This window comes from Heptranchias perlo, chromosome 31 (assembly GCF_035084215.1).
Source record: "Heptranchias perlo isolate sHepPer1 chromosome 31, sHepPer1.hap1, whole genome shotgun sequence".
NCBI classification, from domain to species: Eukaryota; Metazoa; Chordata; class Chondrichthyes; order Hexanchiformes; family Hexanchidae; genus Heptranchias; species Heptranchias perlo.
In genome coordinates, this window is record NC_090355.1 from 1,391,436 (window position 1) to 1,410,333 (window position 18,898).

Here is an 18,898-nt window from a genome sequence, read left to right on the forward strand (position 1 = left end):
ACACTCAAGAAGCCCAACACCGTCCAGGGCAAAGCAGCCTGCTTGATCGACACTTCATCCACAAGCTTAAACATCCATTCCCTTCACCATGGCATACCATGGCTGCAATGTGTATTACAATTCTTCGGCAGCACCCTCCAAACCGGTGATCTCCACCACGTACAACAACGAGGGCAACAAGTGGATGGGAACATCATCCTGACTTTGACATATTTCGTCGTTTGTTTATTGTTGCTGGGTCAAAATCCTGGAACTCCCTACCTAACAGTATTGTGGGAGCACCATCACCACACTGACTGCAGCGGTTCAAGAAGGCAGCCAACCACCACCTTGAGGCAACTAGGGGATGGGCAATAAACATAGAGTAGAGGAAGATAAACTCTGATTGTATAAATAAGAACCAGAGCAAGAATGACAATTCCATTATGATTTTGGGGGTGCTCAGTTTTGGGTAAATGGCATAGGATAGTTCCTACCAGACACCAACCTTATCAGAGTTACAGGAGGATCATTGTGTGGAGGAGAAGGCTCAGTGTACAAGAGTAATTCCCACCACCCTGGTACTTGTATTCTGCAGATGTGATCATTTTTAACAGTACTCTTTGAATCAGATTCAGAGCTGTGAAAACTTCATTCTCCAGCTTTGCTTGTGTTTTAATTTTTTTTTTATTCGTTCACGGGATGTGGGCGTCGCTGGTGAGGCCAGCATTTATTGCCCATCCCTAATTGCCCTCGAGAAGGTGGTGGTGAGCCGCCTTCTTGAACCGCTGCAGTCCGTGTATTTAAGGAGTTGAATACTTTGAAATGAGCCGGTGTAAAATCAGCAGTTGGGTTGCACTGCGATGCAGCTCTCTGCTTTTCATACACAGATGGTATTCATGTTGCTGCTGTGTGTTTTTTTTTGTGGCTATGACATCTCCCCTGCTCTTCAAATAGTGGCTGTGCGATCTTTTACGTTCATCTGAAAGACAGCACCTCTGACAGTGCAACACTCCCTCAGTTCTGCACTGGAGTGCCAGCCTAGATTATGTGCTCAAGTCTCTGGAGTGGGACTTGAACCCATGACCTTCTGACTCAGATACTGCAGTGCTACCAACTGAGTCACGGCTAACACTCCCAGGTGCCTCGTAGCCACAAAAAACAAACACACAGCAACGTAAATACCATCTGTGTATAAAAAGCAGAGAGCTGCACACATCACACTGGTGTCTGATTGAGTTAGCTGATCTTAACTGGTCCGTGATATGGCCACTGCAGTTGGCTCGGTGCCCCTGGGCTAGGGAGGAGGAAATTTGGCAATGATACCTCCACCATCACCACAGTGCTCCATGCTGGAAAGTCGAACGTGTATGGATGATGGGATCAAGCTAGCCCATGACAACGCCACATTCACATAGTTTATGAGGACTTGATGGCAAAAGCCTCGTACGTGAAAAATGGTCTCGTTGCTGGAAGGCTAACTATTTCAGCTGAACCATAGAGAGTCAGAGCCTTTAGGAGAGTGGAGAATTTTTAAAAAGATGAATATCCTACATTCAGTCTTTTCAGTCACCGCAATATGCAGGTTATTTATCTGCTGTCAGTCTGCTCGGGGAATATAAACAAAACTTGTCTACTGAACAACAAATGGAATTTTTTGCCAGATTTTCCTTTGATATAAACTGAATACGTTGCTGTTGATTACAGTTTTGGTGTAGGAGATGGTTTCAGTGCTGGAGGTGGTATCTGCTTCAGAGATGCAGAGAAGGATGCAAACAAGGGTACAGGTATAAGAGATTAGGGATGCAGACAAGGGTACTGGTATGAGGGATGTGGGAGATGGTACCAGTGTGGAGGTGCAAGAGGTGGAATAGGGGTGGGTAATGCAGTTCACTTTTGTTCAGTTCACATGCGACGAATGAAGTTGGAGCTGATTTGTAAATGAGGGTAGTTTGGTATCCCTGTAGAAGAGATGGGGACAATGTCACAATCCATCTTTCTCGGACTATTATTGACTCTCTGTACTTGGTGCTGAGTGCACCGTGTGTCCACTCACAGCCCTGCCTGGTCCTGGAGTAAGTTGGACGCAGCTCATCTGATAGGTATGGAACTTAAGTATTTTGCAAAGTGTATAACCTGTCTCCACAACCCTCACTGACTATGCTCTACAATTTATATAACCCACACATGGGTAAAGCAAACACTCCGCACCCTTCAGCTGAATGGAGTTGATTTAGTGGGAAATGAGTCAGACTTATGTTCTATAGAGTTTAGGGCATGTTTCTGCTCTGAATAGTGACTACAAAAACATGCAGAGAACTGTGCGACTCTGAGCAACAAAGAGCAAGTACAGTTTTTCAAATGCACATATAATCTGTCCATGCACAGTAGCAGAGGCACATTGATCTTTGTAACATAAATGCACTTAACAAAACCACTATAGGGGTTTACCACAGATTATTTAATGCTCTGGGAGGGAAAAACACAAAACAGAATATACAGTTCAATTAAAAAAAAATGATTTAAGCAGCAGGTGCTGTTCTTCAACTTTATATTTGCTGTACCATCACTTCAGAGTGTGAGCGCGAGAACCCGAGTGTGAGCACAAGTTCCTGACCAGCTAGGTTCTCCTACAGATTTTACGTTGATACAGGTTTCACGTAAATTCAATGCAAAAAACAGTATAAGTGGGGAATGATGTTGCCAAACGGCACAGAAAGTTCTGGCAAATGGAGCAACTTTCAGTGCTTGGGCTTCTCACTGGCTGCAGTGTTACTGCACAGAATATGAAGCTGTCTTTAAATTTCATTAAAAATATCTCGAGCAGTTTTATATTGTGAACGTTAGTAAAGAGCTCTTTGTCCTGTCAGCACTTTAGTAACTTAGTAAGCATTCCTGCTGTTCTGAGTGGCGTGGAAGTATACACACTAAGAGCTCCTGCATGTACTGGTGTCCAAGTGGTAACTGCAGTATAAAAGGGTTGCTCGATACCTGCTAAGCTTGGGTATGGAGCAGGAAAGTTATGTTATAAATTGGATAGCCAGGTGGTGAAGGATAGAATAATAGAGCCTGGTCTTCAGTTGCTTCCAAGCCTTTATTCGCACAGCTCAACATTACACACCCTCCTATAAATGGATACAAGAGAGTCCCCAATTGATACCCACTACCTGAATACAATTAACACTGATTGATATAAATCATATGGATGCAATTAACAAGTCAGAGGCTTGTGAGCATGGTGGTGTGTGGAGGGCCACAAGAAGTAGGAGAGAAGAAAACTAATGAGGAACCTGGACAGGTGGGAGTGCAGTGGCAGTCGGAAAGGTCTGCCTGTCAGACCTAATATCACTCTGTTGGAATATTCCCAATTTTCTTTGTCTCACGTTCCTGTGACCGGACTGAGTGTCACGGTGTTCCTGTGTGAAGAGAGTCTGGTAATATGGTATTGAACTTGGCAAGTTTCAAACTTGGCATGAATAGAAATGAAAGAAAATATAGAAAATAACAGTAATTAAAAACTACAGCAGCACAGAACAGCTGCCTGTACTGTCTGAATAGTGTTGGGGTTCCGTAAATCTGGTATTTATTCTGTGACTGGCTGGTTATGGGGCATTGGCAGGATTGGAGGAAATCCAGAAGCACCTTTTTATTCCAGCATCACCAGGAATAGGACTTTCTTACAGACCTGAGGAACGTATGCATGTTATTTTGCAGGATCCAGAGGAAAAAAACTCAGGCGTGTGGTATACAAGTAGAGGAAGGGGAGGGTCGTACATACTTTAGAGCTGAGCTCCTATCCGATTATATTTTTTTAAATGCGGAGAATGTTTTTGGCTGCTTTCAGCTGTTCACTTAGAAATATTGTTGCTCTAACCTTTTTTCTAAAAAAGGAAATGTTGGGCCCGCACTGACGTCATCTTGCACCAGCAGCCTTTATGAGTCAGAGACTTGTATGGTAATAGAGAGTACTTTGCAAAATTAGACTTATCTCCTTAAATACCTGCTGCCTCACTCCAAATCTGAGACACGCGTCACTGAGGGGATGGTGCTGCTCGTGTTATCTCTAACGGGCTCCAGTTGGGCTCAGAGAATCTCAAACCTATTGCCTTGTTGACGAAAGAGTGAAGAATGAACCAGCAACTGCACAATCACGTCGGCTATCTAGAGCCTTCTGTTTTCTTTTCAAAGTTTCTGATTTGGGTTGTCGCAGATACTGTGGCTCTGATGCTTCTGAGTAGTTCAAATAACAGTGGATGCTGCTCGAGGTTTACTCTCCAAAGGGACACAGTCTTGTGTTTGCAACATTAAAATTGGATGATTATATAATTTGAAAAAAAATTAAAGAAATTTCTGCATTATAATTCCTGACATAAAGATGTTTCTCCTTATTAACAATATCATGAACCGTAACAAACAGGATAGGTGTCTTGTTATTGATTTTACTGAAGGTATTTTTTTGTCATCATTTTCACTCAGTCATTGACTCCATGGTGGGGTATGGTTACATGGGTGCCCTCTGGTATCCCACCCAGATAACCATAATTTATCTGTGAGCCTTAATAGTATGTCCCTAGACTGTTCAATCAAAGGGGGCCATAATAGCCAAGTCAAATCCTATTCTTGCCCGAGATTCTCAGACACGCACTTCCAGCAAAGGTTGTCTGAGAGGAATCAAGAGTGGGAATCTTGTTTCTGATTCTTACTTTTCCTCCTCACTAACCCAAGAAGTTATGGCCAACTGTAGCCCACCTACTACCACCCTAGCTGAGATCAGCTAACAGCGCAGACTGTGGATCGAACTGAAGACTTTACTGGCCATTGTGACTCAGCTATTCGCTGAATAAACTGGCTGACCTATCGAGAGGCCTACTTCAGGTTAAATCTCCCAGAAAGCAGCTAGATTACTGGCAATGCTGGCCTGAAATCTGCAGATTGCACGTGGATCGGACTTGTACTGAGCTTTCAGTCGCCTGTCCTTTTTCTAACCTGCAAAAAAAGGAATCTAGGATGTGTTCATTCCTGCAGGACTCTGTACCCTTAGCTGATGCGAATATCTCCACTGTAGTCTCTGCTGCCACTATATTTGCACTGAAGTGCATGGTACTGACCCCTGGGAGAGCTCTGTTGTGGCACGCTTGCACTGTCACACTGAACTGACAATGTAACGTTGCCGCTGTGGTTTTTCATTAGCTGTTTGATATCAGAGATCATGATCGGGTATGTGCGGGTTTATTGACAATTTAAGCGTGTGGAGTGGCAGCAGGACACAGGTAGCATAGTGGGAGAGGTTAATGGTGAGATGAGGAGTAATGGCAGAGGGTGGGAAGGGGGAACCATGTCTAAAGCAATGGAAATGTAAGGAATCTTACAACACCAGGTTATAGTCCAACAGTTTTATTTGAAAATCACAAGCTATAACCTGGTGTTGTAAGATTCCTTACATTTGTACACCCCAGTCCATCACCGGCATCTCCACATTAAAGCAATGCAAGAGCAAAGAGGCAAGACATGAAGGGGTACTTGGAATCAATGTAGACTAGAGTGAATGCATTGGTGGTTAATAGAGGGGTGCAGGAAGGATGGCCTTGCTTTGCTTTGTTGGTTTGTGGATATTTGGAACTTTATCCTCTTCGTTCATTGTGTTAAAGGACAGAAATCTGGCAGCCAGCCCTGCCATTGGACCAAAATAGCTTGTTTATGATCCTTTTCAATTATCTCTAAGCTACCAGGAGCCAAGCTGGTCACAAGCTAATGTCAACCTACTCTCTGTGAAAGATGTCTCTTGCAGTTACATACCATGGAATGAATTGTGTTTGTAACACAATTGATCTTATGTTCTTTGTTAACCATTCTCTTGCTGCGAGTACACCTGGAGCTTGCATTAGAAACGTAGGCGCTTGGCCAGTCAGTCAATGTTGATTTGATTCCACTTAACATTAGGCTGGACTCAAAGACTGAATCCCAAGCCATACTCCAGTTATGTCGAATGTGCCCAGTTTATCAGGTTTTTATGTTCAGCACACTGGAGTCAGTTCACTTCCAGAACAAAAGCACTGTTTAGAAGAGAGTGTTTAATGCTGTGTTTGTTTCAGTTGATTTGCTGAATGAACAGTCAAATGGACTGTGGTACGACAGCCAATTCATGAACTTGTTCCTTTTCTCTTGGTTTATATAAATGAATGCTTTTGGTTAAAGCAGTGGTATGGATTTTGACTGTATCCCAGTACACTGCTTGGGTTTGTTTCAACATTTGTTCTCGTGCTGCTGGCAAGGTGCATTTTATTGTCCATCCCTAGTAGAGAATGTTGGTGATGGGCTGTTTTTTATGAGTGATTGTTTCTACAACTCACTGGCTTGCTAGACCCTTTCAGAAGGCATTAAAAGTCAACCATATAGTGTGAGAAAGAAGCCAGATCGGGTAGGTTCCCTTCCCTGAACGATATTAGTGAACCAGTTGGGTTTTTAACAATCTGGCAGCTTTTGTGGTCATATTTCTGATACTATCCCACAAATGACCAGAATTATTGACTTTAGTTTCAGAGCTGACCCCACGTGAGGAGTGTCTGTGATGTAGAGTGTTGCCGATTGTGGTGTTGGAGCCATGCCAGAGGCACGCTAGAATACGTCTGATTATTGGAGGGATTTTTGATTGCAGGGTCCCTGCAGAGAAATGATTGGCAAACCAAATTGGAGGCTCCCTCAATGGGACGATGTGTGTAGACTGGTCCGATAGTGACCCCGTGGAGAGAGTGGATGAGCTGGTGAGGCTCGGGCTTGTCACACGAGTTATGTCCCGGTCCATTGATGCCACGTATTAAATCTGAGGAATGTTAGCTCCTGATATCCAACACCTATGTGGAAGTAATGAATGGTTTGTTCCATTTGTGCTTACCACCTCCTGGTTTTCCTTGCAACCGAACGTGAAGTGTTTAAAATCTAAAATACTCTAAGTCCACACTCCCGAAGCACAAATCCCTGAGATTTGAACAGGCTCCTGTCTTAATGTGCTGTTCAGCAGCTTTCCTGAGCCATGTGATCAGATTAGTGACTGTTTTTACTTTAATTCTGCTGATTTACTGCTGTAGTTAATAAGAGTGCTACTGTACCTAGAACTAAGAAGCCCCATGCAGCTAGAGGGAGAGGGGGTGGCAGCAATCACTTAGGCAGAGTTGGAACTGGACTCCCATCACCCTCATAAATTTCAACTCATCCAAAACTCTGCTGCCCTTATCCTATCCTGCACCAAGCCCCACTTGCCCATCATCCCTATCTTCATCAAGGAACTGGGAGGTAATATAGGTCAATGTCTCAAATTTAAAATTCTAATCCTGTTTTTAAATTGCTCCATGCCCTCGACTATGCTTGTCTCTAACCTCCACCTTCCCCTCTGCCTAAACACTCTCTTCCTCTTGTGCAACCCCCCCCCCTCCCTTTGCCCCACCATTGGTGGCCATGCCTTCAGCTGCCTAGGGCCATACTTTGGAATTCCCTCCTTGAAACCCACTTATTTGACTAAGCTTTTGGTTATCCCTCCTAATATCTCCTCCCACTGGAATCTCTTTTTTTTCCCCTTACCCCTCATGTGACATTGTTCTACATTAAAGGCATTATATAAATGTGAGCTGTTGTATTGAAGAAAGCATCCTACCTGCATGATTGTGATCCCTTCGACAGATCATAGGCACTGTACAAAGAGTCTCATTCGAGAAACACCTGTCAGTTAGGCTGTTTTTAAAAGCCAGCGATCCAGTTGTCCTGTTATGAATTTTTTTTTTGCTTTGATCTTCATATTGTCATGTTAGGCGAGCTTCTTAGAATTCCTGTCTTGAGCCATTGCAGGCTGGGTGCCGTGGGCCGCGCTCTCTGGTGAAGCTGGGTGCCGTGGGCCGCGCTCTCTGGTGAAGCTGGGTGCCGTGGGCCGCGCTCTCTGGTGAAGCTGGGTGCCGTGGGCCGCGCTCTCTGGTGAAGCTGGGTGCCGTGGGCCGAGCTCTCTGGTGAAGCTGGGTGCCGTGGGCCGAGCTCTGTGGTGAAGCTGGGTGCCGTGGGCCGAGCTCTCTGGTGAAGCTGGGTGCCGTGGGCCGAGCTCTCTGGTGAAGCTGGGTGCCGTGGGCCGAGCTCTCTGGTGAAGCTGGGTGCCGTGGGCCGAGCTCTCTGGTGAAGCTGGGTGCCGTGGGCCGAGCTCTCTGGTGAAGCTGGGTGCCGTGGGCCGAGCTCTGTGGTGAAGCTGGGTGCCGTGGGCCGAGCTCTGTGGTGAAGCTGGGTGCCGTGGGCCGAGCTCTGTGGTGAAGCTGGGTGCCGTGGGCCACGCTCTCTGGTGAAGCTGGGTGCCGTGGGCCGAGCTCTGTGGTGAAGCTGGGTGCCGTGGGCCGAGCTCTGGTGAAGCTGCGTGCCGTGGGCCACGCTCTCTGGTGAAGCTGCGTGCCGTGGGCCGAGCTCTCTGGTGAAGCTGCGTGCCGTGGGCCGAGCTCTGTGGTGAAGCTGGGTGCCGTGGGCCGAGCTCTGTGGTGAAGCTGGGTGCCGTGGGCCACGCTCTCTGGTGAAGCTGGGTGCCGTGGGCCGAGCTCTGTGGTGAAGCTGGGTGCCGTGGGCCGAGCTCTGGTGAAGCTGCGTGCCGTGGGCCACGCTCTCTGGTGAAGCTGCGTGCCGTGGGCCGAGCTCTCTGGTGAAGCTGCGTGCCGTGGGCCGCGCTCTCTGGTGAAGCTGCGTGCCGTGGGCCGCGCTCTCTGGTGAAGCTGCGTGCCGTGGGCCGCGCTCTCTGGTGAAGCTGGGTGCCGTGGGCCGCGCTCTCTGGTGAAGCTGGGTGCCGTGGGCCGCGCTCTCTGGTGAAGCTGGGTGCCGTGGGCCGCGCTCTCTGGTGAAGCTGGGTGCCGTGGGCCGCGCTCTCTGGTGAAGCTGCGTGCCGTGGGCCGCGCTCTCTGGTGAAGCTGCAACACTTTGGGCTCTCCCTGACCCCTCGTTGAGGTGCTCCGTGTAGGTACTGTCAAACCACAGACACTACTTGCTGATGGGGACTTCCTTCTCTCCTGTTCTGCGTATTATTCTTGAATATATGTTTGGTGTCAGACCCTTCCCATTTTGCAGCCTAGCATTAATCTCTCATCTGCCTGAAAATGCTTCTGATGTAGTGATTCCTGAGGGAAACATTGACCATTCAGTGTCTCTAAGCCACACTTGATTGTTGCTCCTTGCTGGGATACTTGTTTAACAAGCATCATTCACTACGATGGAAGGCTTTATTTTGTGCTGGAAACCTGATCAAAGAGCAAATGACTAACGATCATTGTAAACCGGTTGAGGCAGGACTGTTATACAGGTCACTGTGTGTGGAAAGTCAACATTTCTGCAGGATTTATTGCAAATCTGCAGTTACTTCCAAGGTGTAAGAGTTTTCTTTGTTCTTGAGATGTGGGTGATGGTGGCAAGCCTTGCATTTAGTGCCCATCCCTAGCTGGACTGACAACTGAGTGGATTACTGGGCCACCTCAGAGGCCACTAAGTGCCAATCATATAGCATGGGACTAGAGTCACAAATTGGCCAGACTGAGTAGGAATGGAAAGCTCGTTCAGTGAACCTGTTGGGTTTCTACGACGTTCTGGCAGCTTTAATGGTCACTTTTTCTGGTGCCAGGCCACAAATTAACAGATTCATTGAATCCAGTCTCCCAGCTTTGAATTCGCAACCTCTGAGTTGCTAGACCCATACCGTGACCACTCGGCTATCATCCCCACTATGGTACATGTTTCCTGTTTTGTGTATTTAAAAAAATCACGGACTGATTCAGCTAAATGAGAAATGGACATGGAGGATCTGCGTGAGGTCCATGCCTGGTTTGCTCATCCATCTCTTTTTCTTTTGCCAGATGAAGATTTCTTTCAACGATTCCAGTCTGCACACGACATTCGAGTACCCGTCTGAGAGCTCGCTCGTTCAAGAGGGGGATTCTGAGGAGAGCGACAATGATGAGGAAGAGCAGTCCTCAACATTCTTCATTCCACGTCCCAGCTACACCAGCTCTCCTACATCTTCAAGCAGCCCCTTACGGACTAATACCCTAGTCTCAGGTATGTGTCCCGAGTAGGAGTAAACAGCAACTCCCAGGAGGCAAGTCCCTGGAGTCTCTGATGAAGGGAATGTGCCCAAATCATCGTCATAGGTCTTTGTCTACAGACGTTGACTGCCCTGTGCATTTCCTGTTTCGATTTCTGACAACTGGGTGGTGAGTTTGGGAGAGTTTCAGTCCCTTACACTCATCACTCAGTTGTCACAGAGCCCATGGTAGATCAGTGCTCATAATCGAGCAGTAAACGGGCATTCTCCAGCAGATAGCCCAAAAGGATGGTGGCTGCGGGAACAAAATTCATACTGGTGTAATCAGGGTGCTTTCAATTGAGATGAAAGCAGTGTTGGGTAGAGTGTTGTAAACAATTTTACAACACCAAGTTATAGTCCAGCAATTTTATTTTAAATTCACAAGCTTTCGGAGGCTACCTCCTTCCTCAGGTGAACGATGTGGAAATGAGGGTAGAGTGGTATTGGGTAGAGTGGAGGGGCATTGACCCTGTGCTGTATCTGACCTGGGAGTGCTTGCTGCTAATATCAGAAATGGAAAATTGTCCTGTTCCCCAGCACATTCCTCACCTTGATGACATTTCTATTTTAATTTTTAAAAAGAAGAGGTTGGGTAAGAGCTCCGTGGATCAATTTGGAGAAGCAGCAACATTTTGATCCTCCATTGAGGCGCACCCGTAGAGCAATCATTCTGGTGTTAGAGGGTTGGAAAAAAGATAAAACACAGCCAATATCCATCTTTACAAAAGAAGCACATTCAGACTGGGAAGCAGGAATTTCCTTTTGACCAAGGGAATCCCCCAGGTGATGTCGCCAGCATATCTACAGAGGGACTGAATGGAGGACCCTAGAAATGAAACAAAATAAAACAGCTACCAGAAAAAATAATTGCAGACTACGGTGACACTTTGGCTGAATGCTAAGCAATGTATTGAGAGGAACTCTATCATTAATAGGCTGCAGTATTAGACTGGTTTATACAGCACAGCGATGATTAAAAGTGCACATAGGTGGGGAGAAGTCATTGTTTGGTTTTATGAGTGAAAGTGTGGGTGAGAATTCACTGTTGTTGAAACCGGCATAAACCTGTTTGCTTTCGTTCACCGTAAGTCACTCTTGATGTTTATATAGTTCAGAACTTTAAAAAAAAATATTTTGAATAATAAAAATTCGGGAAGGAGTACAAATCTTAGCTTTTTCTTGGTGACTGGCTTGCTCTGAACATCCCTTTTCCCTCATGGTAGGGTGTTTATGTTCTATTTGAGCCCCGGCCTTGGGTTTCCAGGCTGATCTGGAGCAACAGCACTGCCCAATGGCTACAACAGGGTACTGCAAGTGAGTCATTAAATGCACGGCCTGATTGTCCAAAAAATGGAAACTGCGAAGAAAAGGGGAAAGAATAATTGGTGAATTAAAAAGAAAAGTTCAAATTAGGGATTGTAGATAAACTGTTCTGGAATTTGGTGGTTCAGATAGCTGCAGGACAATTGTTTTTGACTGGATCACAGCTAGCCAGGCAGCTTTCGTTGTACACAGTTTGTGAGCCACGAACTGCAAGTTTGGGACAGTGACTGAGGCAGGCAGTGTTAAACTGGGTGTGGGACAGTGATTGAGGCAGGCAGTGTTAAACTGGGTGTGGGACAGTGATTGAGGCGGGCAGTGTTAAACTGGGTGTGGGACAGTGATTGAAGCAGCTTGTTGGACATGGTGGAGATTGGATTATGTGTTGTAGGCCAGGCATTGAGGACATTTTTTGATTACTTTGGAGATTGCTGTGTGCTGTTAAGGAAGTACAATACAAAGCACACTCAGCATTTCGATTTGATGCTATCAATAGCTGGGACTTCAGGCAGATCAGTACTGCCTTCACCTCACTCATTACTTGTTGGAAATCTTACAAAAATCAGATTTTTTTTCCAAAAAAGGAAAAAAGCCAGTTGGCATTAATTTTCAGTTAGTGTGATTTTCATTGTGGTCTGTAGCAATCTTTAATGTTGTGATAGAGGGAGACACAGGTATTTAAAGAAGGAATAAATGGGCAGACTTTGAGATGCTTTCGATGTACACGCTGCCTTCAGGCGGTTCAGATCCTGGCACTGGTGAACGATCCACAGACTTTCACTTTTGCGACTTCAAAGTCATTTCAGTCCCTTGATATTCGAAGGTTTTGAGCTCTGTTGGCGTAAAGTTTCATGTGATCTACTGCAGTGCTCACCTCCATAGGATAATGTGAAATAAGGTTAACAGTGCACACAGCATAGTACCCAGGTGAATCATTTAGGATCTGATGTGATTCCAGACTTTTCTCAAAGCTAATGACTTTTGTCCTTCCTTCTCTTCTCCTCTCGTTCTCCCTCCCACCTTTTCAAGCAGCCCTGTCAAACTACACTCCTAAACATGCAATGCCATTCAACTCGTGGCAGGAACAGAAGCTTGATGAAACCCTTTCTAGTAGGAACAGCGCTCTGCAGGATACAGAATCCACGACAGAGGATGGCATGGTGAGTTTATGCAGTGATTGAGTTTGACTGCCGGACTCTGAGCACCAGGTTATCAACGTCATGGCATGCATACCATGGGCTCATCACCTGACCAGCCCAGCTGAGATCCGAAATGCTGGCAGGGAGAGCCGTGTGCACCCATGTGTATTCTGTAGCACGCTACATTGGTACTCCAGTGAGCTGTTATGTGCAGGAACGTGTGATCACAAAGCTGTGCTCTGGTCTGTAATAGGCCGAGTGACATAGCAGGATCTCCTGTTTCTTCCTAAGGGAGTATCAGGAGCTAAATTAAAAAGCGAGACCTCGAGGGTAGAAACCTCAGGATTGTTACCTGAGCCACATGCAAATTGGCATAGGGACAAACGGATCAGGAAAGTGAATGTGTGACTGAAAGACTGGTGTGGAAAGGAATGGTTCCATTTTATGGGACACCGGCACCAGTACTGAGACAGGAAGGAGCTGTAGTGCTGGAACGGTCTGCACCTGAACCCGGCTGGGACCAAGGTCCTAGCAGAAAGGATCAAGAGGGCCGAAACCATTAAAGGGGGGGGAGGGTTCGAGTAGAAATAATAACCTAAAGATTAAAATAAGAACAAAGTCAGAGAACATAAAGTGATATAATTTAATATAAATACTCAAGGAACAGAAAAAATTATAGGAACTAATAAAAGGAATGTTTAAAAATATGAAAAATGAAGAGATATTAAATTGCCTGTATAGCAATGTACAGAACATCAGCAACTAGAAGTGTGATAGGTCAAAATGTGTGACGAGCAGCATCAGGGCATATAGAATCATAGAATGATACAGCACAGGAAGCCATTCGGCCCGCCTTGCCTGTGCCAGCTCTTTGAAAGAGCTATCCAATTAGTCCCACTCCCCTGCCCTTTCCCCATAACCATGCATACTTTTCCCCTTCATTTATCCAATTCCCTTTTGATACTTATTATTGAATCTGCTTCCACCGCCCTTTCAGGCAGCGCATTCCAGATCATAACTCGCTGCGTAAAAAAATCTCCTCATCTCGCCTCTGGTTCTTTTGTCAGTTACCGTAAACCTGTATCCTTTGGTTACCGACCCGTCTGCCACTGGAAACAGTTTCTCCTTATTTACTCTATCAAAACCGTTCATGATTTTGAGCACCTCTATTAAATCTTCCCTTATCATCTCTACTCTAAGGAGAACAACCTCAGCTTCTCCAGTCTCTCCACATAACTGAAGTCCTGCATCCTGGCACCATACTAGTAAATCTCTTCTGCACCCTCTCTAAGGCTTTGACATCTTTCCTAAAGTGTGATGCCCAGAATTGGCCACAATATAAAGCCAAGGATCCCTTATGCTTTTTTAACAGCCTTCCCAACTTGTCTGCCCACCTTCGAAGGTTTGTGTACATACACCCCCAGATCTCTCTGTTCCTGTACTCCCTTTAAATTGTAGCATTTAGTTTATATTGCCTCTCTTCATTCTTCCTACCAAAATGTATCACTTCACACTCCTCTGTGCTAAATTTCATCTGCCATGTGTCTGCCCATTTCACCAGTCAGCCTGTGTCCTCCTGAAGTCTGTTACTATCCTCCACATTGTTTCTTCCATTTCCGAGTTTGATGTCATCCGCAAACTTTGAAATTGTGCCCTGTATACCCAAGTCCAGGTCATTAATATATAACAAAAAGAGCAACACCACCACTTCCAGTCTGGAAAAACAACCATTCACCACTACTTTCTGCTTTCTGTCCCTTAACCAATTTCGTATCCATGCTGCCACTGTCCCTTTAATCTCATGGGCTTCAATTTGCCTAACAAGTCTATTATGTGGTACTTTATCAAACACTTTTTGAAAGTCTGTATACACAACATCAACTGCACTACCTTCATCAACTCTCTCTGTTACTTCATCAAAGAACTAGGCAGGGTGGGGACAGTTACCCAAATAAGAGTTCTCTACATGAATGCACAAGAAGGTAAGACATGAGTTAGAAACACAAATTCAGCTTAAAGGGTATAATGTAGTAGCCATCACAGAGACCTGGCTACAAGCTGGGAGCTAAATATTCCAGGCTCTAGGATCTTCAGAAAGGACAGGGAAATTGGGAAAAGGAGGAATAATATTAACAAAAGACAAAACAACAGCAGTAGAAAGAAGGAATTTCAGTAAGGGTGAGCAGGCAGTGGAAACACTTTGGGTAGAATTAGGGAACAGCAAAGGATGCAAGACTCTGGTGGTGTAGAAATATGGAGATCAGAGAAGCATGTAGCAAAAGCAAAGTGGTTATAATTTAAATTTTCACAGACTGGGAGAAGTAATCGGAAAGCTCAAGTCGGAAAGGCAATGAATTTCTAGAATGTATGCGGGACAGTTTTCTGAACAAATGTGTTTTAGAACTGACAGAAATCTTCTTGTGGAGGCAGAGGGCATGACTGTGGTACTGAATGAGTACTTTGCATATGTCTTCACAAAAGAAGAGGATGAAGTTAATGCTGCAGTAGAGGCGGGACAGTAAAGATATTAGGATTAAAAAATAGATAGAACGGAGGTGCTAAATAGGTTGGCATCACTAGAAGGGGTAAATGCTGAGGGGATATTTCCCCTTTTGGGAGAGACTAGAACTAGGGGACACAGTTTAAAAATAAGGGGTCTCCCATTTAAGACGGAGACGAGGAGAAATTTTTTCTGAGGATCGTGAGTCTGTGGAACTCCCTTCCCCAGAGAGCGGTGGAGGCAGGGTCACTGAATATTTTTAAGGCTGAGTTAGATAGATTCCTGATTAACAAGGGACCCAAAGGTTATAGTAGGTAGACGGGAAAGTAGGGTTGAGGTCACAATCAGATCAGCCATGATCTTATCAAATGGCAGAGCAGGCTCGAGGGGCCGAATGGCCTACTCCTGCTCTTAATTCGTACGTACAAAGGTTCGTATGTATGTAAAAGTTAACAAATCACCTGGTTCAGATGGGATGCATCCTAGGTTGCTGAGGGAAGCAAGGGTAGAGATAGCAGAAGCTCTGACCACAATCTTTCAATCCTCTTTGTGGAAGAGTGGTGCTAGAGGACTGGAGGATTGCAAATGTTTACACCCCTGAATGAGAAAAGGGGAGAGGGCTAAACCTGGTTTAAAAGCTACAGGCCAGTCAGTCTAATGTCAATGGTGGGAAAACTACCAGAGACCATTTTTAAGGACAAAATTAATTCTCACTTGGAGAAGCATGGGTTAATCAGGGACAGCCACCATGGATTTGTTAAAGGCAAATCGTGTCTGACTAACCTGATTAAGTTCTTTGATGAAGTAACAGAGAGGGCTAATGAGAGTAGTGCAATAGATGTTGTATATTTGGACTTTCAAAAGGTGTTTGAAGTACTGACTTATTCGGAAAATAGAAGCACATGGGATTAAAGGGACGGTGGTAACTTGGGTACGTAATTGGCTAGGGGATAGGAGGCAGAGAGTAGTGGTGAACAGATGTTTTTCTGACTGGAGAGAAGTATGCAGTGGGATCCTCCAGGGGTCGGTTATTAGGATCAGTGCTTTTCTGGTTATATATGGATGACCTGGACTTGGGTATAGGGAGGACAATTTCATAGTTTGCGGATAATACAAAATTTGACAACACAGTAAATAGTGAGGAGGATAGTAGCAGACTTCAGGAGGGCATAGACAGACTGGTGAAATGGGCAGACACATGGCAGATGAAATTTAATGCAGAGAAGTGTGAAGTGTTGCACTTTGGGAGGAACAACATGGAGAGGCAGTATAATGTAAAGGGTACTATTTTGAGGGGAGTGCAAGAGTAGAGGGACCTGGGGGGTAGATGTTCACAAATTTTTGAAGGTGACAGGGCAAGTTTTTAAGGCGGTTAAAAAAGCGCATGGGATACTTGGCTTTGTAAATAGGGGCATTGAATACAAAAACAAGGAAGTCATGCTAAACCTTTACAAATCACTGGTTAGGCCTCAGCTGGAGTATTGTGTACAATTCTGGACACCACACTTTAGGAAGGACGTCAAGGTCTTGGAGAGGGTACAGAGGAGGTTTACCAGGATGATACCAGGGATGAGGGACTTTCAGTTATTTGGAGAGATTGGAGAAGCTGGAATTGTTCAGAGCAGGTTAAGGGGAGACCTAATAGAGGTATTTAAAATTGAGGGGTTTTGGTAGAACGAGAAGGGAGAAACTCTTTCCTCTGGCAAATGGTAACCAGAGGTCATAGATTTAAAATACCTGGCAAAAGAACTAGGGGGAAATGTGGAGAATTTTTTTTTCAGAGAGTTGTTAAGATCTGGAATGCATTACCTGAAAGGGTGGTGGAAGCAGATTCCATAGGAACTTTCAAGGCAATTGAACATGTATTCGAAGAGGACTAATTTGCAGGGTTATGGGGAAAAGGCTGGGGTGTGAGACTAAATTGGACAGCTCTTTTAAAGAGCACGATGGGCTGAGTCCTTCTGTGCTGTAAGATTCTATGACAAGGGAACAGGCCATACTAGATTTAACAATGAATAATGAGCCAGAACTAGTTAACAATCTGAGGGTAAGGGAACATCTTGCAAACAGCATAATATGATCCAATGTGATATTAAGTTTGAGAGGGAGAATCACAAACCAAGGTTCAAATTTAAGCAAGACAAACTTCAATGGGATGAGACGTAAATTGGCCATGTTAAACTGGACTGATCTGTTAACGGGTAAACCTAGAGACGGACAATGGAAAGTATGCAAAGAAGTATTTGGTACAATACAAAACCAGTACATGCCCCTAAAAGGCAAAAGCTGCACTAGTGTAGTTAAGCAACCGTGGTCAACAAATGAGGTAAGATACAGCATCAAGCTAAAACAAAGGCTTACTCGACTGCAAGGAAAATTTGAAAGCAACTAAGGGCTACAAAGAAAGTAATAAGTGCAAAAAGGGAGGATGAAAATAAACTTGCAGGGGATATCAAAGCTAACAGTAAAAGTTTCTATAAATATATTCAGAAAGTGGTAAAGGGGAATTTGGACCCATTAAAGGCAGATGCAGGCGAGACTATAATGGACAATAAAGAAATGGCAGACTTGTTAAATGAGTTCTTTGTATCCGTTTTCATAGTAAAGAGGATAAAATACCAGTGGTACAATGGAAACTAAAAATAAATCATGGGGAGGAACTCATTGGATTTAATATTTTTTTAAAAAAAGGTAATGGAGAAAATAATGGAATTTAAGACACCCAAATCTCCAGGACCTGATGATTTCCACCCCAGGGTATTAACAGAAGTAGGTGAGGAAATTGCAGATGCGCAAGTTCTGTTTTCTAAAACACTCTTAATTTGGGAATTGTGCTGTTTGGAAAATTACAAATGTCACCTCGTGATTTTCCAATCGCCATAAGGTATACTGTATTTATTAACTACTTAGACGGCGGGATAGAGAGTCACATATCTAAGTTTGCCGATGACACAAAGATTGTAAGCAGTGTAGATGGAAGCATAAAATTAGAAAAAGATATTAGTAGATTAAATGGGCAAAACCGTGGCAAATGGATTTCATTGTAGGTAAGTGTGAGGTCATCCACTTTGGACCTGATCAGAGTACTTTCTAAATGGTGAAAAGCTCGAAACAGTGGAGGTCCAGAGACTTAGGGGTCCATGTACATAGATCATTCAAATGTCATGGGCAAGTACAGAAAATAATCAAAAAGGCTAATGGAATATTGGCCTTTATATCTAGAGGACCAGAATACAAAGGGGTAGATGGTATGCTGCAGCTATACAAAGCCCTGGTTAGACCACACCTGGAGTACTGTTTGTGTTCTGGGCACCGCACCTTAGGAAGGATATAATGGCCTTGGAGGGAATGCAACATAGATTTACTAAAATGATACCAGGACTCCAAGGGTTAAATTATGAGGAGCAATTACACAAACTAGGGTTGTATTCACTGGATTTTGGAAGATTAAGGGGTGATTTGATTGAAGTTTTCAATATATTAAGGGAACTGATAAGGTAGATAGAGACTATTTCTGCTGGTTGGTGAGTCTAGGATTGGGGACATAGCCTAAAAGTTAGAACCAGGACTTTCAGGAGTGAAGTTAGGAAACACTTCTACACGCAAAGGGTGGTAGAAGTTTGGAACTCTCTTCTGCAAACGGCAGTTGATGCTATCTCAATTGTTAATTTTATACCTGAGAGTGATCGATTTTTTTATTTTTTGTTAACCAAAGGTGTTAAGGGATATGGGGCTAAGGTGGGTATATGGAGTTAGGTCACAGATCAGCCATGATCTCATTGAATGGCGGAACAGGCTCGAGGAGCTAAATGGCCTACTCCTGTTCCTAAAGGAAGGAGAGAGAAAGCAGGTAACTACAGACCTGTCAGT

The 18,898-nt window shown here is 44.6% G+C and overlaps 1 protein-coding gene across 2 annotated transcripts in view; it reads left to right on the forward strand.

Annotated features, from left to right (window-relative positions):
- Nucleotides 1-18,898, forward strand: part of tprn (taperin) — a 67,591-nt gene that overhangs the window by 45,973 nt on the left and 2,720 nt on the right. The window contains exons 2-3 of one of the 2 annotated variants that reach the window (XM_067969513.1): nt 9,840-10,041; nt 12,419-12,549. In XM_067969513.1, coding sequence (XP_067825614.1) covers nt 9,840-10,041; nt 12,419-12,549 — 333 coding nt within the window. The remainder of the gene's footprint in view (nt 1-9,839; nt 10,042-12,418; nt 12,550-18,898) is intronic. The other variant, XM_067969514.1, reaches the window with a different exon arrangement.